The 24,954-nt window shown below is 63.9% G+C and overlaps 3 protein-coding genes across 4 annotated transcripts; 2 read left to right on the plus strand and 1 right to left on the minus strand.

Annotated features, from left to right (window-relative positions):
• Positions 1-769: 769 nt before the first annotated feature.
• On the minus strand, positions 770-14,505 carry UBQLN4 (ubiquilin 4). 2 transcript variants are annotated; one of them, XM_045982165.1, is made up of 11 exons: positions 13,960-14,505; positions 11,897-12,048; positions 11,124-11,341; positions 10,282-10,544; positions 8,803-8,961; positions 4,761-4,986; positions 3,640-3,779; positions 3,155-3,238; positions 2,919-3,034; positions 2,550-2,736; positions 770-1,305 (listed from the first exon to the last, which is right to left on the minus strand). In XM_045982165.1, exons 1-11 carry the CDS (start codon positions 14,503-14,505, stop codon positions 1,153-1,155), a joined length of 2,244 nt encoding a protein of 747 aa, XP_045838121.1. In that variant the 3' UTR covers positions 770-1,152. The 2 variants fall into 2 exon arrangements, with proteins under 2 accessions (XP_045838121.1, XP_045838122.1); XM_045982166.1 differs by lacking the exon at positions 13,960-14,505 and adding an exon at positions 13,417-13,580.
• On the plus strand, positions 14,434-17,077 carry LAMTOR2 (late endosomal/lysosomal adaptor, MAPK and MTOR activator 2). The gene is made up of 4 exons (XM_045982168.1): positions 14,434-14,571; positions 14,773-14,935; positions 16,640-16,729; positions 16,904-17,077. Exons 1-4 carry the CDS (start codon positions 14,504-14,506, stop codon positions 16,958-16,960), a joined length of 378 nt encoding a protein of 125 aa, XP_045838124.1. The 5' UTR covers positions 14,434-14,503; the 3' UTR covers positions 16,961-17,077.
• Positions 17,078-18,134: 1,057 nt separating this feature from the next.
• Positions 18,135-24,021, plus strand: RAB25 (RAB25, member RAS oncogene family). The gene is made up of 5 exons (XM_045982167.1): positions 18,135-18,452; positions 21,324-21,519; positions 22,223-22,416; positions 23,180-23,260; positions 23,667-24,021. Exons 1-5 carry the CDS (start codon positions 18,410-18,412, stop codon positions 23,792-23,794), a joined length of 642 nt encoding a protein of 213 aa, XP_045838123.1. The 5' UTR covers positions 18,135-18,409; the 3' UTR covers positions 23,795-24,021.
• Positions 24,022-24,954: the final 933 nt, after the last annotated feature.

The following is a 24,954-nucleotide window of genomic DNA, read 5'->3' on the forward strand; positions in this document are numbered from 1 at the left end:
TCCCACCTGGAGGAGACCCTGCTTCCGTGCGCTCAGCTGTGCACGAGCCGTCCCCGCGCCCCAAGAGAGCCACGTCCAATTCCACATCAGAGGCGTGACTGCCGCCCTGTCCCTTCCTTCCTCAAACAGAACTTTCTGGCCTGGAAGCAAACAGTGAAGACTCCAAGGCCATGGACGCAGGGGCGTCGGGGGAGCCTCCTGCACCGACCCTCACCCGCATGGGGGAGGGGCCCAGCTCTCCGGACGGTTTGTGTCCCCGCCCGAGACTGGCCCTTTTGCCCACGTCTCTGGTGGGAGAGAGCGCGGAACCGAAAATACACGCCCTGTGCAACTCGCTTACACGCACACACGCACCGCTAGGACAGACCCCAACCCCTTCACATCTTTCGGGGGGGGCTCCAACCCGCGGTACGCGGGGACACTGGCGGGCCCTGCGGGAGCCGGGAGGAGCCCCTTCCCCCAGCTGCGGCTCTGTTAGCATCTCCAGGCCCCTCTGCCCGGCCCGAGCCCACACTCTCCCACCCGGAGCGGCTGCAGGGCTTCTGGCCCCAAGCGTCAAGTCTAACTTCTGAGCTGTTGATTCGGTCGGTCCCCCCTTCCCTTCCTCCGGCGGATCTCCATGGGGCTGGTCCGGGGCTTGTTAGCTCCTTGTACAGAGAGGGCAGTCGCCTCCCCCTTCAGACAGGGAGGACAGGCTGCTTCCTCTCTTGGGACATCCCAGCAAAGCCTGGATGAGGGACCAGGGCGGGGGTGAGGAGGCCAAGAGCCTGCGACCCCGGCTTGGGTCAGGCCGCCGGTGGGAGGAGGGGGCGGAGGAAGCAGGAGTCCCCACGAGCATCCGTACAAGCCCTTGTAGGCCCCGAGACGATCCCATCCCTGTCCCACCCCCGGGGCGTCTGCAGGCTGCACGAGGGCCCTGCAGCGGGGACCGGGCCGTGACACTGTGAAAACAGGCCCGCGGCCCTGCAGGACCTGGACAGAAGACTCCATAGATGTGCAAGTAAAACCAGAATCGTCAGAGCTCCGGGGCCAGGCCCGCGGCCCTGAAGCCAACCTCCTTTCTGGAGAGGACGGGGAGAGATGGGGACGGCAGGCACAGAGGGCAGGGGCTGGCGCCCGGGAAGGGGAGAGGCGGGAGACGCAGGCACGCGGTTAGGAGAGCTGCGAGCCCAGGAGTCTCTCGATGGCTGCGTTGACGTCCCCTCCCGTGGCAATGAGGGCCTGCAGGTTGGCCTCACGGTTGATGAAGCCCATGGAGTTGAGCTGTTCGAGCTGCTGCTGGAACCGCACTTCTGGTGTCTGTACCTGGAGGGGACAGGTCTCATGAGGGAGACATGGGACCCGCCCCCCGGGCCAAGGGAGGGGGAGCAAGAAGTCATCTCACATGTCCTCAGGGTCAACCAGTGGGCAGGGAGGGCTGATCGGCCAACAGGGGCCAAGGAGCCCGCACCCCAGGCCACTGAATGACCATGGGATAGAAGGTGGGGCGTGTCTCACGTCCAACTCATCAGCCCACGTTCCTGACCGCTTCCCCTCAGTGCTCGGGACACGTTCGCGGGGTTCTGGAAGCCAAACGCAGCCAACCCCGGCCGCGTCCACACGGAGCCAGGGAAGAGGCCGGAGAAGGGTCCGGGTAAGAAAGAACCCGTTGGGTCTTGCTCAGCCAATCGACAAATACATGTATTTACAAAAGCGAAGGCTTTTCACTGTGGACCTCCTGTCAACATCCGGAAGTGCTTCCCTGCAGGACACGGAGGCGGGAGGAGCCTGGATCTTGACCTGGGAGCCCACCGGCCTCTGACGGACGACGGCACCCCCACGGGAAACATGCGAGAACCTTGGCGGTGTTCTGTGCCGTCCCCCGCCGCAGGCCGGGCCCCGGGGACTCTGGGCACCGGCCTCCCGCGGGCTCTGCAGCAAGAGCCTGCTACGGAGCTGGGCTCGCGGGCGGTTCTGCTGAAGGGCTTCTCCCAGGGGAGGCACGGAGGCCAGAAAAAGAAGGGCCTCACCCAGGGTCAACCCGACTCCCCAGCCGATGCCCGGGCCTTGACTTGGCGCCCCAGGGCTCTCGCGACCTTGTCCCCCAGAAGCTTCCTCCCTGGCCCCGGCGCTGGAGGTGGCTGCGCTCCCCGAGAGCCCCCGACGGCCGCGCCGGTGCTGGGACACCACCGCGGTTGGCGCTCACGCCCGGAACCGGCGTGCCTCGGGCGGAATCTCGGCTCCGTCACCGACTGACTGGCTGTGTGACTCTGAGCTAGCCACCTGGCCTCTCTGGGCCCGTTTCTCTCTCGTGACTGGGAGAGCAGCTTCCTGACACGGAGCAAACACGCCCTCCCGCAGAAGGTGCTCGGAACGGTGTGTGGCAGCCCGGAGGGACAGTCACTAGTCTCAGCCGCAAGTCATGGCAGTAGGAACTGAACACGGGGAAGGCAGCAACCCATCGGAGGCCAGCGGGTGGCCGACCAGAGCCTGAGGGCTGCCGGCTGACTGCAAATCCTCCACAGCCTCCTTCCCGCCGCCCCGCCCCCCGTGCGGCCCACTGCCCCTACCTGCGAGCCCCCTCCCCCAGCCAAGAGCTGGACCATCTGCTGCACGAGATGCCGCTGAGCGCTGGGGGCCCCCGCTGGAGAAGAGGTGGCAGGGGGCGCGGCCGAAGAGGTGGGGGCCTCGGGTGCGGACCCGGTGTTGCTGCCTGCTGGGGGGGCTGGGGTCCGGGACATCCCGAAGGAGCCAAGGCTGCAGGCAGGAGAGACCAAGAGGTGGGAGGCAGCCTCTGGGACGGGGACAGGCACGTGAGGTCCAGAGGGAAGAGGCGGGGACGGGAGAGCAGACCACGGTGGCTGCGAGGCGCGCCAGGGGAGGGGGAAGCGAGGAGGAGCCCGAACCTTGCTGCCCCCCTCCCCAGGGTGCCCCCTTACCTGGGTACCAGCCCAGGGGCCTCGGTCTGCAAGGTCTGCAGGCCCTGCTGGATCTGCAGCAGGGCCTGCATGGCGCGGGGGTTGGTGAGGACAGACAGGGACTCCGGGTTCTGCATCTGGTGGGAAACAGGCACGGGAAGGCCGTGGGAGGTGGCCTGATGGACGTGGAGGCCACCTGCGCGCCGAGGCCAGAGCTCTGCCCCGCCCTCCAGGCCCGCGCTCTGGGCCTCACTCACCTGCTGGAGGAAGACGGGGAGCTGCAGGCGGAGCTGCTCCTGGAGCTGGGGGTTCCCCGCAAAGAGCGGCACATTCACCATCATCTGCAGGGGTGAAGGCAGCAGGGAGGCCGGGCCCGTCCGCCCAGAGAGCCCCCACAGCCCCGTCTCCCCCCGCAGTCTGACCCCTGTGGCAAGTGCGGGTCTCAGCGTACCCCAGAGGCACACTCCGGGCGGCGAGCCCAGGCGCTCAGCCCCACGCTGGGCGCTGATGGCAGCGTCCGCAAGTTGGTGGTGCTCACTGCGCCATGCCCCTTCTGGGCACTTCTAAGAACTCCCCGAGCCTGCACAGCTCCGGGAGGGAGGAGCTGCTGCCGAGAGCGCTGGCGAGCCAAGAAACCGGGAGGTTCCGTGTGGGCCTGAGACCCACGCCCCGCGGCCGACTCTGGACCGAGCTGCCCAGCGAGAGCCACTGCCCCCGGCGACCCCTCAGGGCAGCTGCATACCTGAGCAGCGAAATCGGGGTTCTGGGCCAGCGTCTGCATCATGGCACGCATGTAGGGAGCCGAGATCACGTTCTGCATCAGCTGGGGGTTCTCAGAGATCTGCTGGAGCAGAGCCTGCATCTCTGGGCTGTTGAACACCCCTGGCACACAGAGGAAAACAACGCGACAGGAGAGAAGGGGTCCGGATGGAAACCGGTGCCGCCCTTCCATCTCCCTCCCGGTAATGCTGCCCGGTTGCGCGGCTCAGGGGGCAGCGCTAACACGGGCCCCCAAGTACAGGGGCGCGGGTCCCTCCTCCCGGCTGGAAACTGGATCTCTCTCATTCATGCTCCCCGCCGACTGCTCCTGCCCCAGGCTCTACGTCAGGGTTGGAAAGGGTCTGACAGAGGCCACCTAGATTCGCGGTTTGCAGGCTTGTCTGAGTGCCAGAAGCCTTTCCTCAAACCAGATCTCACTCCAAAACCAAGTAGGCCAACGGTCTGCTCAGAGCCCGGCAGGATGGCTGGAGCCCCTCCCACTCGGTCCTTCCTTCTCCCGGGGTTGGCCCAGGCACCCCAGGACTGGAGTACAATTTTAAAGCAATGGATCAGGTTCAAATCCCTGATTTTACAAACAAGGGAGCTAAAGCACACAGAGGGAAAGGGACTTTCAGATCAAGGTACCTGCCCGCCCCCGGCCCAGGGCACAGAGAAATCAGGGCATCTACCAAAGATACCCCTGTTCTCATATAGTCCGATACATGGGGCATCCCCAATGGTTGTACAGTGCGTAACCCCCCCTTCCATGCGGCTCTGCACATCCCTCTCCCTGAGCCTCACACCTGCCTGCACCACGTGTGCCCTGAGTCCTCCCCCGCAAGCTCCTCCCCAGTCCGACCCACTGACGCTGGACAGCTCCAGCAGGGGCTGTAAGAACTTAGGAGGTGAGCCATCACTCAGGCTGCTCCCAGGGACAGGAGACATAGCCCACACGACCCCACGTCCTCTGAGCTGCAGAGCCCCCTCCGTGGCTTCAATACAGTCTCACCTGTCTTCATATTCTGGGGCAGTGTGAGCCCCAGAGTCCTGGGGCAGAGGGACCACCCTGATGAGCCCACTAAACTCCTTCCCCCCAGCACATACCTGACCCCAGGCTAGCCGCATTGATCCCAAAGGGGTTCGAGACTGTCGGGTGCACCTGGCTGGTCCCCGGTCCTCCGGTGCCCTCCCCCCCGGACCCGGGGGCCTGGGAGGTGGGGGGTGAGGGGCTCCAGGGGTTAGGGAGGGGTTCTCGGTTCTCAGTCCGCAGAGGCTGGGAGGACGAGCTGTCGGAGTTCCCGGCCAGGGAAGAGAAGGGATTGTTGCCAAACTGGGAGGAGGGAAAGGTTCTGGGTTAAGGACTGAAACAAACCAGGGGTTAGGGCCAGGCCCTCTGCGCCCTCTCACCTAACAGCCTCCCCTCCCTGGAAAAGGGTCAGGGGCCTGAGACCCCCGAGAGCAGCTCACAATGGGCCGCTACCCCCTCATCCTGCAGGGCAGGAGCTGGCCAGTGCTGGCGACCGGGTCACAACAGATAACTGGAAACTTGCCGCCCCTCCCAGTGGCTCTAAACATTTGGTTTCGAGTCTCCTCTGCGCCCCGTGGGACTCCACACACACCCTTCCCATTGCGTGACAACGTATCTGTCTTCCTTAGCTCTCAAGGGGCAGAGACAGGCTCCTCTTTGTACCTTCCCCTGACATAACTGTTGGCTTGAGGGAAGCTGCCCCAGCGCAGCCCAGATCGGCCTCCAGGCTTCCCCTTTTCCAGCCATCTTGCTCTAGCACCCACTCCCCAGAATCCGACCCCCTCCATCGGGGCCCCTAAGTGGCTTTCCATCCCCCGAGGGCCACAAGCCCATCTCTGGCTGAGCTCACCCTGCCCCCCCGCTGCTTCCCACACCGCTTCCTCCTCCTCGGCCTCCTTCAGCTCAACAGGCCCTCGGCACCAGGCTCCCCGCTGTACCACCGCCCCGGGGGTCTGCTCCCCATCAGACGGTGCGCTGCCTGAGGCAGCCCCGGAAGTCCTTCCCTCCGGGTCCACTGCACCCGGGAAAGAGCCCTGTGCGGGGGTGTCTGCACCCTATGCCCCCTATGCCCCTGCTCAGGCTCCCTCTCTGGAGGGTCTGGGTGGGCCGCACCTAAGCAGGAGGCACTGAGCAATGTCAGGCCCTCCTCACCGTGGGGCTTCCTGCTTATTCAAAGTGGGTCACGGGGAGCAGAGCTCACCAGGACCCCAGCCCTGAGCCATGCCTCCTCGGTCTGACCAGACGCCTGCTGACAACGGGCCCAGGCCCACGCACGACCCCGAGGCTCTGTCCCTGCTCCCGCCGTCCTGTCCTGGTGCCCTGCGCCCACCATGGCTGGGTTCCGGTACGCTCTAGGGACCGAACCCCTTTCCAAGCTCCCTCCAGCAGTAACAGCGCCATTTCCGGAGCACCCGCCCTGCGCCTGGCACATTTACTCTAACGGAGGCAGCAGCCCTCCGGTACACCAGCTCTCCAAGTGTGGTCCTGGGGCCCACGCACGGCTTTGTATAGTTCTGGGGCATGGTTTGCTTTGCTTCCCTTTTGTTGTCTTCCTGACTGCTCAGTGGCCTTTTCCAGAGGCTCCGTGACATGGGACATTGCAAGAGCCTGAATGCTGAAGCCTAGCTGGGAGTCCAGCGGGCCGGCGGTAAAGCCAGACCTTAAAGACGTCGGCAAACGTTAAAGCAAGGCCATGCTCCGCTCACGTGCTGTTTAGGAAAACGAAGTTATTTTTTTAGAAGATTATGCCGTTTATGTTAACGTGTAGCGGATTTCCTCTTTTTTTTTTTTTTTTTTTTTTTTTTTAAAGATTTTATTTATTTATTTGACAGAGAGAGATCACAAGTAGATTAAAGAGGCAGGTAGAGAGAGGGAGAGAGGAGGAAGCAGGTTCCCTGCTGAGCAGAGAGCCCGATGCGGGACTCGATCCCAGGACCCTGAGATCATGACCTGAGCCGAAGGCAGCGGCTTAACCCACTGAGCCACCCAGGCGCCCCAACGGATTTCCTCTTATTTTAAAACCAATTACTAGCTGCCCGGCTAGCTCAGTCGGTAGAGCATGAGACTCTTAAAACCAATTACTACACCTTCCTTGCGTTTCCCAGCTGTAATTCAGATGCAGGGAAGAGGGACAGCTCTAATCCACAGAAACAGAAGCTCTTTGGGTTGCCAGCGGTTCTTAAGCGTCTAAGGTGGTCCAAGGCCCCAAAGATCGAGAACCTTTGCTCTACTACGTTGCCTCCAGCCCGCAGACGGGGAAGCTAAGTCTCAGGAAGGGAAGGCCCCGAGCCGGCACCACTAGGAACGGGGGCGAGCGCCCGAAGCCCGGTTTGCGGACGGACGCCGGCTCTCCGCTCTCCACTCTCCCCTGGGGCTCCCACGGCCTGGTGTGCGTCAGAACGAGCCAGAGTGCTTGCCCGAAGCCTTTCTCAGCTACCGGGGTTTTTTTTTAACCATGTGCACGCATTACTCTTATGAACATTTTAAATTAACTTACGTGTTATTTCAAATAAATAAGTTCCTTTTTTTCTTTATGTAACTTTTTATTAAAATAAATTCTTTAAGGGGCGCATGGGTGGCTCAGTTGATTAAGCATCTGCCTTCAGCTCAGGTCAGGATCCCAAGGTCCTGGGATCGAGTCCCGCATCAGGCTCTCTGCTCGGTGGGGAGTCTGCTTCCCCCTCTGACCCTCCTCCCTCTCATGCGCTCTCTCTCTCTCTCAAGTAAATAAGAAAAACCTTAGGAAGAAATTTGTTGAAAAGACTCCTAATTGATCCCTATATGCACTTTCTAAATTTGAAAGAGCGATGCCAAGAATAACCAAGAAGACGCTGGAGAGTAAGGCGGGGGGTTACTCTACGGGGGAACCCGGACTTAGTGAAGACTGTGGGATCGCTGTAGGGACCGACAGGCCAGTGGAATCCCGGACAGTCAGCAAGACGCACACTGACCTGTGGAGATGTGCCGCGGGCCGGGGGCGGCGTGGGCAAGGAAGTCTGTTGGGAAACCACGAACCGCAAAGATCCGGGGCCCTTCTCTTCCCCCAGGAGAAGGTAACGTGGGACCCCCACCCTCCCACCTGGGCACAGGTTCGGGCACGGGGTAGGGGACGTTGAGCGTGTGAAACTCCATCAAGCCGCACACTTACAACAGGTGTACCTTTCCGAAGCTGTATGACTCTCCAGAAAGACATTTTTTAAACGTTTTGAAAAAGCAAGTTAGAAACGAGACGAAGAGCAGGACACCACTTCTGTGAGGTTAAAAACATGCAGATCAATGCTCTGGGTTATTCACGGCTACAAACACAGGCCATCAAAGAAGGAAAATGATAAACTTCCTGGAGCCAGTTCGCTCTAGAGATGGAAAAGGGTAAAACGGGGCAGGGGTACCTGAAGGCTGCGACTCTACCTGGAACGTCTTATTTGCAGATACTAAACACGTCCAGGAAACTAAAAAAATACTAACATCAGATGCCTCCGGGGTGGACAAGAGGTGGCCGGGACATGGAAACAGAAGGACCCCTTTGGTTGACTCTGTGTCACTTCGGAACTTGGATGTGTACAAATGTGTAACACACTTAGCGTAAACTACACTTAAAAAGAGCCAAAGCTCTTAGGAGGCTGCACACGTCAGCACGAGGGCAGCATGGACACAAGAGAACGCCGTGTTCTTTCCTGCACTTGGGAGAATTCTTAAGGCACTTTCAAAAGCGCATCTTCCCAAGCCTGGTCCCAGAGACTGAACCAATACAGAGCTCAAAGAAGGGGCCAGGAGGCTCCTGATGGAGAGGCCCCCGGGCTGATGCTGACACAGGCGACCCATGGGCCACACAGGAGACACACTGTGCCGGGCTCGGCTGTCCCACCCCACGTCTGCCTCGTGACCTCTGGGCCCCTGGCGCACGCAACGGTCCGACCCCTCGGGAGTTCTGCGACTGGCCGCCCCACCGCCTCGGCTCCTCACCAGGCTGGACCGTCCCCGCCTATGCTGCGGAAGTGCTCCAAGCCCAGGCCCACTCTCGGAGGGCTGGAGCAGACGTCACCCCAGGCTGGCCTGGGCCGGGGCAGGGACTCCTGAGCCGCAGCAGCCCCCCCACCCCAGCCCGGCCCCCGGCCCCACCTGTTCCCGGGCAGCACTGAACATCGGCTCTTGGATGTCTGTGTACATGCGGCGGAGGGCGTTGTACCCCCCGGGGATGCTCTCCAGGTTGCTCAGGGCCCGGTCCTGGTTCCGCATCATTTCCTGCATCATGGCTGGGTTCCGAGCAAGCTCCATGGTCTGGTGGGGAAGGGAGAGACAGGAAGAATCCTAGCACCAGGGACCTACCAAGCTTGGACGAGGGTGGGCCCCGGCACGGGGGGTCCTGCATCAGACGGGCAAGCTGAGTAAGAAAGGACACGAGAGGGACGAGGAGGCAGCAGAGGACACCAACAGCTACTGAGCACCCACTGCACTCAGACACCAGGCACAGCCACGTACACGACCAAAGTCGTGGCATCCCCACAGCACTCGTCCCAACGAGACATTCCTGTCCCTATTCTGCAGATGAGGAAACAGGCTGAGACTCACTGGGGACATGGAGCCAGGGAGTGGCGGAACCAGGTCTCCGGGCCAGGCGGGTCTCTCTGCCCGAGACTGAACTGTGGTTCCTGCCAATGACCACGAGCCGGGGAGGGAAGGCGTTCAAGCCAGGACGGTGCTCCCCACACCCTCCCACACTGGCCTGGGGTTTCAGGCTGGCCGGACCACACGAAACCCGAGGATGGGGGCTTTCTCTCTGGAGCCAACAAGGCTCAGTGTCAGTTAAGGGCTGCCCGTGTCGGCCAGGAGACAAGCGGCCCGTGACGCCGGTAACTGCACACTGTGGTGTGGACCCTCGGACTGGAGATGCCTGCCTGTCCTGACTCCCAAGCCCGCTCTGCACCTGCCTGCCTGCGACAGCTTCATGTCCACGATGGGACCCTGACTCCTGGTCCTGTGATTCCTGCCCTCGCTCGGTGTTTGCCCGGGCACTTCCGCGCACCAGGCGCTGCTCTAGACGGTGAAGAAAACACCTTTGAATCCTCGCTCTGAAGGAACTTCTCTTTGGTGAAGCCAGCCCCGGTGCCCACAGCCCTGCCGCCAGCATCTGTCCTTGTCCCTCGCTGCGCTGGGTGGTGAGTCGCAGCTCCCAAAGGCCAACACGACACTGCGTCTGCGGGGTCTCCGGCTGTCTCCAGCCCTGGCCAGCCCCGGGGCTTCCTGAGCGCCCTCATGCCCTTGCACCTGCTGTCCCTCAGCCCTGGGTGCGCTCCTCTTTCTCCTCCTCTGGGTCTCAGCTCTGGGGACACCTGCTCCAGAGGCCAACCGTGAGCCCCAGGGTGGGGTTGGGAGCCCCATCTGGGCTCCTGGGAGGTCCCGCGGGTGCCTCTGCGATGGCACCCACCGCCTGGCATGATAGCCATGAGCCCGCCTTGCCCACTTGCCTCGGAGACCGGACGTTCCCGGCAAGCGAGGCCTCCCGCTGCAGGGTTCACCACGCGGCTGCTGGGGGGTGGGGGGCGGCAGGTGCGCGCACGAGCCCGGACCCACGAGGCGCCCCCCCCCCCCCCCACGCACCTGCCTCATGAGCTCGGGGTTGTTGAGCATGTGGCTGATCTCGGGGTTCCGCTCCATGAGCTGCTGCATCTGTGGGTTCGCCGTGATCATGTGGCGCATGAGGTCGGGGTTGGACATCATGTCCCGGACCAGCGGGTTCTCCATGATCTGCGCCAGCATCTCGGGGTTGGACATCAGCTGCCTCTGCATCCGCTGCTGCAGCTCCATGAAGTTGGCCGAGCCCAGCCCCAGGCTGCCCAGGCCCAGGATACCCCCAAAGCCCGCTGCAGGGAGGGGCCGGGGTCACCAGCCGCTGCGAGACCCCGCCCCCACCGGGCCGCAGCAGTCCGGGCACCACATGCTCAGGGCTCCGGGACCAGCTGCTGCGCTTCTCGCCTCTCCCCTTGCCTGTCCTTCGTCCTCCCCACCCCCGTACCCACACCCCACCCCTCTGCCCTCCCAGACGGAGACCTCAGACCTCGCTAGTGGCAGAGGCTGAGCATGGGGCACAGCGCAGACAGGGTGCCCAGCAGGGGCCTGCCGGATGGGCAACGAACATTCCCTGATCAGCTGCTGCTGGACCCCCTTGTCCCCCCACTCCGACAGCCTCACCCGGCGCGCTCCACACCCCTAGCTGCCTCGTGTCCCTCCCTCCTAACGCTCATCCACGCTCCCCTCTTCCGGGAGGCCCTGGGAGGCCGGTTTCCGCCCCTGCCCCACCCAAGTCCCGGTGTCTGGAACCCCAGGCCCCAGGGTCCCTCGCCCCATCAGCCCGGGAGCAGGGACCACGTTCCTGCCTCCTCCTGGCTCTCCTTGACTCCCCAGCCCCGGACAGGATAGAGAACTCCTCCCTGAGGGCTTACAGAGTATGGACGCAGCAGCGCTGGGGGCTCCCTCCCCAGCCCCCGGCGAGGGGCCCCCCCCACTGCTCCTCCGGCTACCGCTGCCGGCATCTGAAGCCGCACTGCCGGAGGTGGACGGCTGGGCAGGGGTGGCGGGCGAGGCGGGCGTGGTGGACGGCACCGAGGCAGGGTCCGGAGTAGAGGGCGAGGACCCCACGCCAGCAGCTGGGTCTTGAGCCCTGAGGACAAAGTCCTAGCTGAGGTGAACAGGCAAGGGGAGACAAGGATTTCCTTCCCATGCATCTCCTGCCCTAACCTTAGCAGCCTCGAAAGCCACCCTCAGGCGGGGGCAGGTGGTGTGGGGGCAGGGGGAGGGGATAGGGAGGGAGGAGCTGGTACCACCCATCTGCCCTGGGGCATTGGGGAGAGGAAGGTGAGCTTCCTTTCCCCTGCAGGGGAGACCCCAGGGCTGTCTGTAATCTCTGCGGGAGACGCCTTCTTGGGTGTCTGCATGGCCCTCCGGGTTCGGGGAGCTACAGGCGAGAGTGAGGCCCTGATGGGGAAGAAGGCCCAGTGGGCAGCGGGATCTGGTCCTCTCGGGGACTTACTTCTTTTATTTCACTTTATTTATTTATTTATTTGAGAGAGAGAACAAGCAGGGGGAGAGGCCAAAGGAGGAGCAGGCTCCCCGCCAAGCAGGCAGTCCGATTTGGGACTGATCCCAGAACCCTGGGTCATGACCCCAGCAGAAGGCAGAGGCTTCACCGACCGCCCCACGGGCGCCCTGGACTTACTTCTGCGGGGTCTTGATGACCAGGTGCACAGTGAGCCCGTCCCTGACGCCGTGCTGGCTCAGGGTGTCCCCGTCCTTAAGGATCTTGCCTGCGAAGATCAGGACCAGCTGATCCTGCTGAGCCTTAAACCTCCTGGAGATCTCCTCTTTGAACTGTGGTCAAGAGGCAGAGGTCACAGCTCGGCCCCCCGGGCTCCACCCGCAGGGACCCTGCCTCGGATCTGGGGAGACCCTCCGCAGTCGAGGCCCCATCGACCCAGTGGCCTCAAGCAGCTCCCTTGTGAACCGAAGAGACAGACCAGGGACAGGCTCCTGTCTCAGCTTAACCCCAGGGACGAGGGCCCTAGAAGGCCCAGCCAGTTCCCTCTGCCTCCCTCCTCCGCCCCTCCCCCCAGTCCCCGGGGACCAAGGGTCTCTCTGTCCCAACTCCTCCCGCAGGCTTGGACCCAGGCCTGCCTCCCTTCAGCCCTCAGTTCTAGACTCCGGGTTCCCCTGCCGTCCAGCCTTCCTGCGCCCATCACCGCACCCAGACCCCGTGATCTCTCACAGCCCGGAGTCTCTGCCCCGTGAGACAGATAAGAAGTTCCACGTCCACTTTCAGGATGAGGAAACTGGGGATCAGCACAGTTAGGTAACTTGCCACGGGCGGCCTGGAACTCGGGGACTGACACCATAGCCCTGGCTCTTGACCCAACGCAGGGCTCTGAGCTAAAGCTGATTCCCAGCGGAGCTCTGAGGCCGGCGGGCACCCCACGGCAGGGGAGGGGGCAGTGATGGCCCCGAAGACTGGCTTGGGAGGGTCAGACCGCCCGGATCCATCAGCTCCCCCCAGAAACAACCAAACCAGCCCCAACAGGACCCTGTCGGTCCAGAGCGCACTTGCTCCGCGAGGCGGCTGCCAGCTCCCCTCCACCCGACGGCCTAGCTCACGCCCCGCCTGTGAGAAATTCTGGAGCAGCCCCGGGGCGGGGGGGCGGCGGACACGGGCCGTGTCCCCTCGTTCACGCCACCGACACGTTTCCCTGAGCACCTACTGCACACCGCAAGCCCCGGAGGGGCCGAGGGCCCGCTGGAACCCCCTCGGCGTGAGGTGGTGGGACGGACGAGCACCGAGGGAAGCGCTGCCCCAGCGCCCCGCGCCCTAGCGGCCGCCCCCCCCCCCCCCCGCCCGCTCCCCTGGCGCAGCGCCGAGCCCGGAGCCGGCCGGCCGCGGCCCCCCGACCCCCCGGCCGGTCCCCGGGGCGCACGCTGCCCTCAGCCCGCGCGTCCTTGCTCTCCGCAGCGCGAGGCGCCCCCTCCCCGCCCTGCGCCACGCCCCCAGCCCAGGCCACAAGGCGAGCCCCGGCCTGGCGTCCGCCGCCCGCGCCTCGCTCCCCCAGCTCCCGCGCGGGACGCCCGCAGCCGCGCTCCTGCCCCGCCGCCCCTCCGGAGCCCGCGGGCCCCCGCCCTCCCCGCCCGCCGCCTCGGAGCCGCCGCTCTCCCCGCAGACCGCTCCGCCGCCGCCCGCGCCGCGCGCACTACCTCCTTGACGGAGGCTCGGTCGCAGATCACAATTTCCTCCTTGTCCTTGGGGGTCTTGACGGTGACCCGAATGGGGGGCCTGGCCTCGGCCCCGCTCGGCTCCGCCATGCCGCCGCCGCCGCCGCCGCCACCCGGCCGCCCGCCAGCCCGCCCCGGCTCCTCCTCCTCCTCCTCCTCCTCCCCGCCCGGCCGCCCGGCCGGCTCTGCTCCGGCCTCCGCCCCTCCGCCCTCCGCCCTCCGCCCTCCCCGGCCCTGCCCTCCCCTGCCCGCGGCCGCGCCGCCCTCCGGACCCGCCGCGCCCACAGCGCCCCGGGCGGCCTGGTGGGGGCACTGCAGCCCGGGCGGGGCGGGCCTCGTCGGGGGGGGGCGGGGCGCGACGGAGCGGGGCGGGGAGGGGCGGGGTCCCAGAGACAGCCCGCAGCCTCCGCGGCCACTGCCGCCCCGAGACAAAACGCAGTGTCCCTGTCGCCGCCGCGCCGCCCCGGGCCTCTCCCGACCCCGAGGCGGGGCTGGCCCGCGTCTGGACGTCCGCCCAGCTCTCACCTCTAGGACCGACCGCGTCCCCGGAGGCCGTGGCCCGCACGAGTCTACTAAGCGCGGTTCCCGGGGCCTTTCGGAGCCTCGGCGCGTCTGGCGGGGCCGTGCGTGACGTAGGGAACCGCTCGGGAAGGAACCGGACGTGTGCCTGACAAAGACCGGGGTTGCTTTTTCGGTTTCTGGTCGTGCACTGTCAAGCGGGCATGCGGATGCTGCTCTCCCCGGGGGGCCGGGAACGGGACTGGGTTGTTCAACGACCTTCCGGTCCTGTCCCCGTCCTTTCGCTCCCGCTCTTTTCCCCCCAGCAACCGCGTGGTCCCCGGGGAAAGGCGGACTACAGTTCCCAGGGTGCACCGCGAGGCCACACGGAACTACAACTCCCGGCGCCCCCCGCGGCGGGGCGGTGTTGCGTCGCGTCCTCGGAGTCGGGCCGGGACCTCCGGGTCGCGCGGCGTTCCGGAGCGGCCGGGAGCTCGGGGAGGTACCCGCGGAGGTCCGCGGGAGGCAGCGCGGGGCCTGGCGCGGAGGCCCGGGCCTGGGAGCCGCAGGCATGCTGCGTCCCAAGGCTCTGACCCAGGTGCTAAGCCAGGCCAACACCGGCGGTGTCCAGAGCACGCTGTGAGTGCGGCCGGAGGGCGCGGAGGGGAGCTGGGGACGAGGCTCGGGGAGGCACGGGGCAGAGCGGCCGCGGCCCGCGGGGAGCACCGCGCTCCGCCCGGACCCTGCCTCCGGGACGCGCCCCGGCGGGAGGTGGGGCGAGAGCGCTGGCGTCGTTCTCGCCGCCCGAGCTCGTCCCTGTCGCTTACCGCCGCCCGCCAGGCTGCTGAATAACGAGGGATCCCTGCTGGCCTACTCCGGCTACGGGGACACGGACGCCCGGGTCACCGCGGCCATCGCCAGCAACATCTGGGCCGCCTACGACCGCAACGGGAACCAAGCGTTTAATGAAGACAATCTCAAATTCATCCTCATGGACTGCATGGTATGGAGAAGGGAGCCACTCCCCTGTCCCCCGAGGGGATCCCCGTGGGGCGACCTCGCTCCCAGCCTGGATGGTTGGAGGGGCAGGGACAGGATCTCCAAGGGCTACTAAGAGTTGGTCTGCTGCAGCTCTGTGGTAGGCAGGACCCCAGGCAGCGTGCGGTGGTGAGCAGGGAGCCGGGGCCCCATGTCTGCCTGGGCCTCTCGTGTCTGCTGGCCGCTGGTCAGTCCTGGAGCCCTGCGTTCGTCTGGGAAGCTCTCTGAACTTCTTACGGCGCCTCTAACGTGGCAGTAATACCCCCAACAGGAGCTCGTGCCTACGGGCTTGTGAAGGTCACGAAAAAGGATGTAAACACAGGCTCACGGAAGCACAGCAGTCTCCAGACCCTAGGCCCGTCCCTGCAGTTTACAGAAGGAGGAGGTGCAGTCCAGAAAGGGGAAGTAGCCATTAGACTGTGCATTTCCCGGAAACTGTCCCATGCACCTTGGTTTGCTCAGCCGACAGATGTTGAGGTCCCTGCAGTTCTCGCAAGCACTAGGGAAAGAGGAGCAAACAGGACCAAAACTGCGGCCATGACTTCTCACGGCAGCTCAGGGTTTTATGTGTGTTATAAAATATGTGTGAGTCAGAACACTAGGATGTAAGATACCGAAAATGCTACGCGAAACGGAAGTGAGGAGGGCACGTATCCGAGAGTCTCACTGAAAAGATACTTCATTAAAGATCTAAAGGAAGTTGGCTAGCCATATGGCCGTCTAGGGGAAGAACAGTTCTGACAGAACAGCAGATGCAAAGGCCCTGAGGTGGACTAATGTCTGGTCAAGGATCAACAAAGTTGATGTAGCTCGAGCGGCCTGGGAATGGGGGAGGTGAGTGGGAGGGAGGCCAGAGAGGCAGGGAGTGCTGCCCCTGGGCCCCAGCGCACAGCAGATGCCCAGTGGAAGTGTGCTGAACCAAATTGAAAGGGCCCAGAATGAACGCTTCCCAAAGGATTTCCACTGTCCTGGGGCTCCCTGCCTCACCCTCACCCCATGTCCAAACCAAGGATGCCATTTCGGTTCTGCTGTTGACTCCCGCGTGCTGCCTAACCTTGAATTGGTGCTGTAGGGCAGTAGCTTTCCAACGTCTTGTCTGCACCCCAGCCGTAAGAAGTACCTGTGAAGTCAGAGCCCACACCCCCCAACTAAGAGAAACCTGCACTGTGCCCCGTTACTTCTCTTTTCCATGCTGACCCACCTCCTTAACTGATCGAACCCTAGAGTCAGACCTGCGATTCGAAAAGCTTTAACTTGGGAAAAGAAAACTCTACATTGGGTTTGCTTGCATGTTCCTTTCGGGGTCTTTGGGGTGGACCCATAATAATGACATCATCCATCTGGACAGCCCTGGCCAGTTTCAGACTCGGTCCTGTGTACTAGCACCCTGCCCAGCTGGGAGGAGACGGGAGTCATGGGAAGAGAAACCCAAGTTTCTGCGAGGTCGAGGTTCCTAGGGGAGGTCAGTTAGCAGGGGCCGTGCTGACCCTGGAGTCTGAGCTCAGGACCCCACGTCCAGGGCTGCGGCCAGAGCCCCTTGTCAGAAGCTCTTGCCGTGCCCAGGGCGTGGAAGGAAGATGATAGGCTCTCTGATGCGGGGCCCTTGGGGAACAGCGCGGGCTACGGGTGCCAAGCGGAACCTTACGTCCCTCCATGTCACCCCCACCAGGAGGGCCGTGTCGCCATCACCCGGGTGGCCAACCTTCTGCTTTGTATGTATGCCAAGGAGACAGTGGGCTTCGGAATGCTCAAGGCCAAGGTGTGTATGTGCCCGTCCCTCTGGGCCTGTGGGCCCACTCCCACCCCACCGCCTTCCTGGAGTATGCTGTGGGCCAGCTCCCAGGAGCGGGGCGGGGGGGGGGGGGCGCTCAGCAGCGGGAGTCCCTCCAGCAGCGGACCCCGGGCCGGCCTGACTTCTCCTCCCTTCTTGCAGGCCCAGGCCTTGGTGCGGTACCTGGAGGAACCCCTAACCCAAGTGGCCGCCTCCTAGTGTGCTCGGCAAAGAGCAGTGGCCGCGTGGAAGGCAGGGCCCCCCGGGAACCTTTCTGGGTGGTCGGGGAGAGCGAGACTTTGCTTCTTCCAAGAATAAACTTGAACTCCTATCGTGGGTGCTGACTGCTTTCTTGCCCCGGGGGAGCCCAGGGAGGTGGGATGGAGCGAGCATTGCTCGGGAGAACCTGCCTCTCACCTTGGCCTCTGACAGCAGGTGCACCCGCACCGCAGCGACCAGCTCAGCCCTGCCCTCTGAGCTTCCGGAAGTTGGGCTCCCTGACGGGCAAACCTTTGGGAGTGATCTCGGAGGAGCGGCGGCCTGCTGGGGGGCTGGTGGTGGTCGTGTTGGACAGCAAGAATATAGGGCCCTGTAAGGCCAGCGTCGTTCAGTCCCAAGTTGGGGGGGATGGCTTTTCTGCTCTTGGGCCTGGAAGAGTGTGCACTAGCCGCCGACCAGGGCCCCACGCTCATACAGACCCTCCAGATCTTGAAGCCCTTTGCAGGCAGGTTGGACTGTAGGTCCTGGGGAGGGAGTGTTCGAGGCCTCTCAGGGGCCTTCTGTCTCCGGATCCTGCCCTGCGCTCAGCCTCCTCAGCCCGCCTGTCTGTCTCTGCAGCAGGCCTCCGCCTAGCCTGGGTCCTTACCGCGGCTCTGGACAGGGAGCTAGCAGCCCCTAGCCGGGCGGTCAGGAAGAGACCGTCCCAGGGGGGAGGCGGGTTGCAAGTCTCAGCTCCACCCTGGGTGAGGAACGTGGCCCATCCCAGGCCCTGGGCTGTCGGGAGGGGCAGAAGTTGCCGCGTCCACAGTGCTGCTCCCGGAGTTCGGAACTGCGGCAGGGTGGACGGCACCCGTCAGTCCCAGCCCCTCGCCCCAACAGTTCTTCCCCTGGTGCCCCCAATCACCGCCCAACCAGAGGCGCTGAAAGAGAAGCAGGAGAAGCGGGCTTCCGCCTGAGAGGCTCTTTCTCCCTCACTGGTAGCTGCCCAGGTAGGTCCCCGGCCCCAGGAGCCCTGGCTCCACGCACTCAGCCCTCAGCTGCTCTCCGAAGGTCCTGGGCCTGTCTCAGCTCCCCCCAGCTCTGTGTCCCCAGCCCCGGGCCCGCCCACTCGCCCGGCCTGGAGAGCAGACGCTCAACCTGCCTAACCTGTCTGACGTCATCCTCTCTCCGCCCACCTGGGCCCCTGGTCTCGGCACCGCTCTTCCTGTTCTCAGCTTCCGTGCCCTCGGCCTCCTTGCAGCACCCCCTCCTGCCGGAGCTGAGCCTCCCAGGCCCTCCCCAGCCGCTAGCAGGCCCCCAAGCCCTCTGCCTGCGGAAGTTTCTTCACCCCCCATGAGCGGAGCTGCGGATCCGGGTCTCTGGGGCGCCGAGGGTGGAGGGCCTTGAGCCAACGCGTAGACCTGTCACCTCTGCCCCCCGAGCCACGCGTCCCCTCCATGCAGAGCCAGGATGGGGAACAGAGCCGAGGAGGATTATAACTTTGTCTTCAAGGGTGAGTTGGGGTCCGCAGGGAGCGAGACGTCGGAGCCAGAGCGCGGCTCCGGTCTTTTTACCTGTTCCCAGGACCCTCCCGGGCCGTCCTCCCTTCAGAGAGGAGAGCAAGCTGCCGGGAGTCGGAGGGTCTGGTTACTGGGACAGAAGTTCTGGAACTGCCTGGGTGCCCTGCTCCTGAAGGGAATGATGTTGGCCGCTGCCCCGTCCCTCTGCTCGGTCAGTGAAGGAAGCCTGCGCCCCTAGGAGCCGTCAAGCGTGGTAGCAAGAGAGAACTTGCGAGGGGACTTCCCCGCGGAGAAGAGAGGGAATAACCCGGAGGGGAAGCAAGTCCTGTTTCCGGGCAGACGTGCCGGCAAGAAGAGAAAGGAGAGCTTTGTCCATTTCGGAGTGAAGGCAGGGAAGACGTAGGAGGTTGAGAGCAGGGTCGGACAGGGCCGGGAAGACTCTGAGGGCTGCGGCCTTGTCTGCTGTCCCTTGGCAGCCCCTTTGTGCCCAAATACCAGGCATGGGGTCGACTTGGCTGATCCTGGAGGCATGCGGGCATCTTTCCTGCTCCTTGACCTCCGCCCCTGCGCAGGACCCCTCAGACCCCAGCCCCGGGCACCCCCAGCTCCCTGTCTCCTTCAGGGCGGGGCGGACCCCAGAGGCAGCCGCCCCACCCCAAAGCCTCTCCCAGGCTATGCCCCGCCCTCCTGGAAGCTGGGACTCAGGCCACTCCGGTCGGGGTAGCTGCACCCCGGGCCCCTGGGCCAGGCCATTGCTGCTAGTTTGCTGCCCTTCCCTGAGTCCTCTCTGCACCGGCCCGGAGTCCGGGAGCCTCCTCGACATCCCTGAAACACATCTCTGCTTTTGCAAGCACGGCGGGCGGGGGGCCAGACCGAGTCTTCAGAGCTCTGCTCCGTCCCTGACTAGCTCGTGCAGGTGGGGGTCTCCAGAAGCAGACACTGAGAAGTCGGGGTACAAGGTGTCCATTCCGGCTCAACAGCAGTGAAAGGAAGGGAGAGGAGACACGGGGAGAAGGCAGACCGCGACACAGGGTCACCGAGCCCCGGCCGAGGGTGGCGGGCGTGGGGCGGCCCTCACCGTGCTTGGGTAGTGGACGTGGGCAGCCCCAGAGAGGCAGGTCCCCGCGGGGGGGGGGCTGGCGGCGGGGGGCTTGGCCTTCCTCGGAGGCAGACGGGGCAGCACACCTCCGTGCCTGCGAGGCCAGCCGTGCTGTCTGGTGCCAGCCCTTCTCCCGCTGGTGCCTGCGTTTCCCCACCTGTAGAAAGGGGATGACCGCGATGGCGGGACTGGCGTCATGGCGCCGCGCTGGGGACTAAAGGAATCAACAGCGTCAGGCCTGAGGACTGTGCCCGCACACAGTAGGTCCTCAGCCACTGCCCCCGCCCAGGTCTCCGGCTTGGAGATGAGGATGAGGCAGCGAGTAGCTGAAATGGTCACGAAATCAACACCCGAACCCAAGTCTCTGGGTCTCTAAAGCCCTTGCCCTGAGCACCTTCTGGGCATGAGGGCAGGGCGAGGAGCCCACCCACTGGCAGGGGTGAGCCGGGAGGAGGGTCCCAGCCGGGGGATGGGGGGATCAGAGACACACACACCCCCACGCCCACACTGCCCCCAGCCCTCTTCCCGGCCTGCACACCTTCCAGGGGGCTTTTTAGATTTTGTAACAAGGAGACCGAGACCTAGAAGAGCTGAGCCGCTTGTTCGAGGTCTCTAGCGAGTGAGAGGCCAAGTGGGGACCAGTGCCCAGAAAATGTGGGGGTTCTCCTATAATCCTGGGGGTCCTCCCAGAATCCTGGGTGTTCGCTCAGGGTGACGCAATGTGTGGGCCGTCCTTGCATCGGCCCCGCACCCCCCTCCAGCCCCCAGCTCTGCTGCGTGGGTCAAGCTGGGCCCTGGACGTCGCACGTCAGCCCGGAGGCTCTCCGCGGCCCCCGGCAGGTCCCGGCCCCCGGAAACCCGATGGTAACAGCACGGCCCGCCTGCAACAATTAGCCTGAGCAGGAGCTCACTTCTCGCAACAATCTAGAAAGGATAGTATTTTTATTCCCATGTTTCCCATGAAAACGCATGTCAGGGTAGGCCTGCCCAGTACCCAGCCCCGTGTCCGTAATTGTGTCCCTCCTTGGGGACAGCTGGATTCTAACTTCTTGTTTTCTTGGTTTTTTTTTGTTTTTTTGTTTTTTTTTTTTTAATTTTACTTATTTATTTGACAGAGAGAGACAGCGAGAGAGGGAACACAAGCAGGGGGAGTGGGAGAGGGAGAAGCAGGCTTCCCACTGAGCAGGGAGCCCGATGTGGGGCTCGATCCCAGGGCCCTGAGATCATGACCTGAGCCGAAGGCAGACGCTTAACAGACTGGGCCCCCGGGTGCCCCTCGGGCCCTAATTTCTTACCGCCTGAACCTTTCTCCCTCCTCAGATGTGTCTCTGCCGAATGTTCTTCTCCCTGCATTCGTGTTTGTGTGGCGGCTCCCTGCACGCACGCACACACACACACACACCTGCACACTGAGCCTCCCCGTCCTTGCAGCTCATACGCAGACAGGCAAAAAGCCGTCACACTGCCTAGTCCAGAGACGTGAGCCCTCCCAGACCTACGCCCCGTCCGCATCCACACGCCCTGCCTACCTCAAAGCCCTCAGCACCGACACCCACAAACAGCCGGTGGCCGGTGCCCCTCAGCAGAAGTGCAGGCCGACCAGACCAAGAGCCCTGCCAGGCCTGCAGCCCCCACTCCCAGCCCCTCACCTGGGAGTCTGGAACCCTCCGCCAGGAGGCTGGGCTCCTCCCTCGGTTTCCTGGGCTCAGCTCCCGCTCCCGATGGGTGGCCCCCAGCTCAGCCCTGTCTCTCCCCCCGCCGGCAGTGGTGCTGATCGGCGAGTCGGGCGTGGGGAAGACCAACCTGCTGTCCCGGTTCACACGGAACGAGTTCAGCCAGGACAGCCGCACCACCATCGGGGTCGAGTTCTCCACCCGCACGGTCATGCTGGGCACGGCCGCCATCAAGGCACAGATCTGGGACACGGCTGGCCTGGAGCGGTACCGAGCCATCACCTCTGCGTGAGCCCCCCGGGACTGGGGGGCGCTGGGGAAGTCCGGGAGGGCCTCCGGAGGAGAGGCTGCGGGGCCCCGCGCTCTGTGCGCCTAACCCCCCTGAGCCCCAGGTGCGGGTACAGTGGTACCGACTGCCCTAGCCTGTGCTGCGTGCCGGCAGGCGGGTACCAGGCACTCTCCGTCGGCCATGTGGTGTAATCCTCCAGGTTCCGGAGGACTAAGATGCTGTAATTAATCCCTGCTTAATACAAGAGTCCCAGGCTCAAGCAGGGGTGTCAGAGGCACCCGGGATGGGGGAGGCTGTGGGATGGAGAAGCGGCCTCACGTCTGCTTCGTACTTGGCCATTTCTCGACACACCGGAAGGGCGGCAGGAGGAGCGTGAGGAACGTGCCACTGAAGCTGGGATCTGGGAGGCCAACTTGATCGGGGCCCAAGCGCTCGTGGGTGGACAGCGAGGGATCAATCGGAACAAAAGACCCAAGGAAGCGTGGCTAGAAAGGCAGGATGGAGGCGGTGGTTTCCGAGAAGGAGGGCCTGCTTTGGGGTCCCCCTGCCCTGCCGTACGAGCAACCCAGGAGGGCTCAGTGTCGGGCCCAGAGCCTGGAGACACCCTGTCCCAATGCGGGTCCCCTGACCTCGGCTCTCATACTTCTCCATCTCCGGTACTCACCTCTGACCTTGCTTCTGTCCCCCTCTCTGTCCCCCCAGGTACTATCGTGGTGCAGTGGGGGCCCTGCTGGTGTTTGACCTCACTAAGCACCAGACCTATGCCGTGGTGGAGCGCTGGCTGAAGGAGCTCTACGACCACGCCGAGGCCACGATCGTGGTCATGCTCGTGGGCAACAAGAGTGACCTCCAGCAGGCCCGGGAAGTGCCAACAGAAGAGGCACGAATGTTTGCCGGTGAGACCCCGCCCACCAGCGCCCAGCCCAGCCCTCAGGCTCCCACCTCCCCAGCCCCTGCTCCTGCCCCGGGGCCCCCGCCTGGCCTTCCTCCACGGAGCCCCCACGCCGTCACTTCTTCCTCGCAGTCCCCCTGTGTCCCTCATCATGTCCCACCACGAGCCCCAGGATTGTCTTTATGGGCAATTATTTGTCATTGACTTCATTTTATTTTATTTTTTTAAAAGATTTTATTTATTTATTTGACAGAGAGAGATCACAAGTAGGCAGAGAGGCAGGCAGTGGGGGGGGGGGGAGTGGGCTCCCCGCTGAGCGGAGAGCCCGATGCGGGGCTCGCTCCCAGGACCCCGGGATCATGACCTGAGCCGAAGGCAGAGGCTTAACCCACTGAGCCACCCAGGCGCCCCTGTCGTTGACTTTAAAGCGGGCCGCTCCGCGAGACCTCGGGGTGTGGCAGGTGCGCTCCCCATGACCTTCTCCATTCACGATCTCCCCAGGAGGCCTCTGGGGTCAGAGGCAGCAAGCGGGTGGTCAAGGATACAGGCTTGGTGTCCCGCAGCCCCACCTGGCTGGGCCTTTGTTCAGCCCTCTGGGCCGGTGGCCTTCACCTTCCTCTAGCACAAAAAGGGATCCTGTGCAAATCTCCGTGGCAGGTGGATTCCAGAGTGGAATGAGCTGCACATGCCAAGGGGTTAGCACCTTGCAAATGTACCCAGTAAACACAGGGTCAATGTTATTATTACTGTGTTGCCTTTCCTGCCAGAAAACAATGGGCTGCTCTTCCTGGAGACCTCAGCCCTGGATTCCACCAATGTGGAGTTGGCCTTCGAGACGGTCCTCAAAGGTTAGAGCCCTGCCTCCATTCGGCGGCCCCATTCCGGTCCTGAGGCTTCCGCGGGCTGTGGTCGGGGCTCAGCCCGCCAGCCCTGGCCTCCCCCAGAGGATTCCCTCCGCCCCTCCGTGGGCCTCCAGCCTCCTCAGAGCCTCCCCAGCGCCCACCCCGCCTCACCCCCAAGCCCGAGGTTGCGGAGGGAACCAGAAGGCCACATTTCCCAGGGACCTAAGCATTAGCCCTTCTCCACCCAAGTCAGTAGAAGGGACGCAGGTGCCCAAACGCCACTTCCTTCCAGCAAAGCCTCCTTGAAGCATGGTCACACCCCGTGCTCAGCGAGCCTGCGCCGTGTGTGTAGGGGGAGTGCGGGCTCTCGGTCTTCTGACCCCATCACTGCCCTCCGCCCCCCCCCCCCCAGAGATCTTCACCAAAGTGTCCAAGCAGAGGCAAAGCAGCAGCCGGACCAACACCATCACTCTAGGCGGTGCCCAGGCGGGGCAGGAGCCGGGCCCAGGTGAGAAGAGGGCCTGTTGCATCAGCCTCTGACCCGGCCGGCTCCTGCCCGTTCCCCGCTGGCTTTCTGGTGCCCCACTCCCACCCTGGGGCCAGGACCTCTCCCTGCCCTATGGTTCCAGGTGTCAGAGTGGCCCCACGGAGCTCCACGAGCTTCCCGTTCCCCCCACCCCTGTATCTCTATTACCTGTCCCTCCCCGGACCCGCCCCACCACCACCACGCAGATCTGGCCTTCAAATAAAGCTCCGTTTTGTACCGACATCTGGCCCACCTGCTCCCTCCCGTCCCTGCTCCCCTTCACCTCTGGCCCCGCTGAGCCTGTGTTCCCCTCCTCCACCCCCCAGCCTCCCCGCCACACCCACTGCCCCCCAGGGCCAGCCGCCTCTGCAGTCCTGTGGTCTGGGGGCCGTGCCAAGGGGGAGGGAGGTGCCAGCCCTTCCCTCTGCCAACCCCCAGGGCAGGTGGGGGAGGGGGGAACAGCACGGCCAAGAGTGGGTATCTGGAAGGAGAGACAAAGGAAATCACCGTCAGGCACCATCTGGTGCCCAGGGCCCTGGTGCCAAGAACTGAGGTCACTCCAATGCCAGGGGTGAGGGGAGGAGGCAGGGGGCGGTGTTGGGAGAGAAGGGGGGGTCACGGCCAGCCCTGTCTCTGTGCGCCTGGACGTGGGAGGTCTGAGCCTCCTGCCCAGTATGCAGTCCTGACCCCAGAGAGAGGGAGTGTGCGGTGGAGCGGCGGCCCCACTCCAGTACTGGGGGGTCTCCCAGTACTTGGTCCTGGGCCTGGCCGTCCCCAGCTCTGCAGGCCAACTGCGCCCCCTGCCCCGCCCCCTCCCTGGGAGGACGAGGTGGTCAGTGGGGAGGAAGGGAGGGGCCTGGAGACTGGAGCAGTGCCCTGTGGCCTTTCCCACAGGGGGGCGGGGCCCCCGGAGTCACACTAGAGATGACCCCCCATCCCGGCGGTTCCCGAGGTGGCCCCCCCACGCTGCCCCAGCGCAGGTCACACGCACACGCGGAGAAAGAGGCCAGAGCCTTAATTAATAATACTTTTAATAAAATTAAGTTCTTAATAGCACATTTAACACAGCAGCCCTCCCCCTCCTGGTTTCTCTGCGTTTTGTGCAGCATCACTTTCATTTGATTATCCACGGGTTCGTTTTGTTTCCTGCCTTTATTTTGCTTCTGAAATATTT

This window comes from Meles meles, chromosome 17 (assembly GCF_922984935.1).
Source record: "Meles meles chromosome 17, mMelMel3.1 paternal haplotype, whole genome shotgun sequence".
Lineage (NCBI taxonomy): Eukaryota > Metazoa > Chordata > Mammalia > Carnivora > Mustelidae > Meles > Meles meles.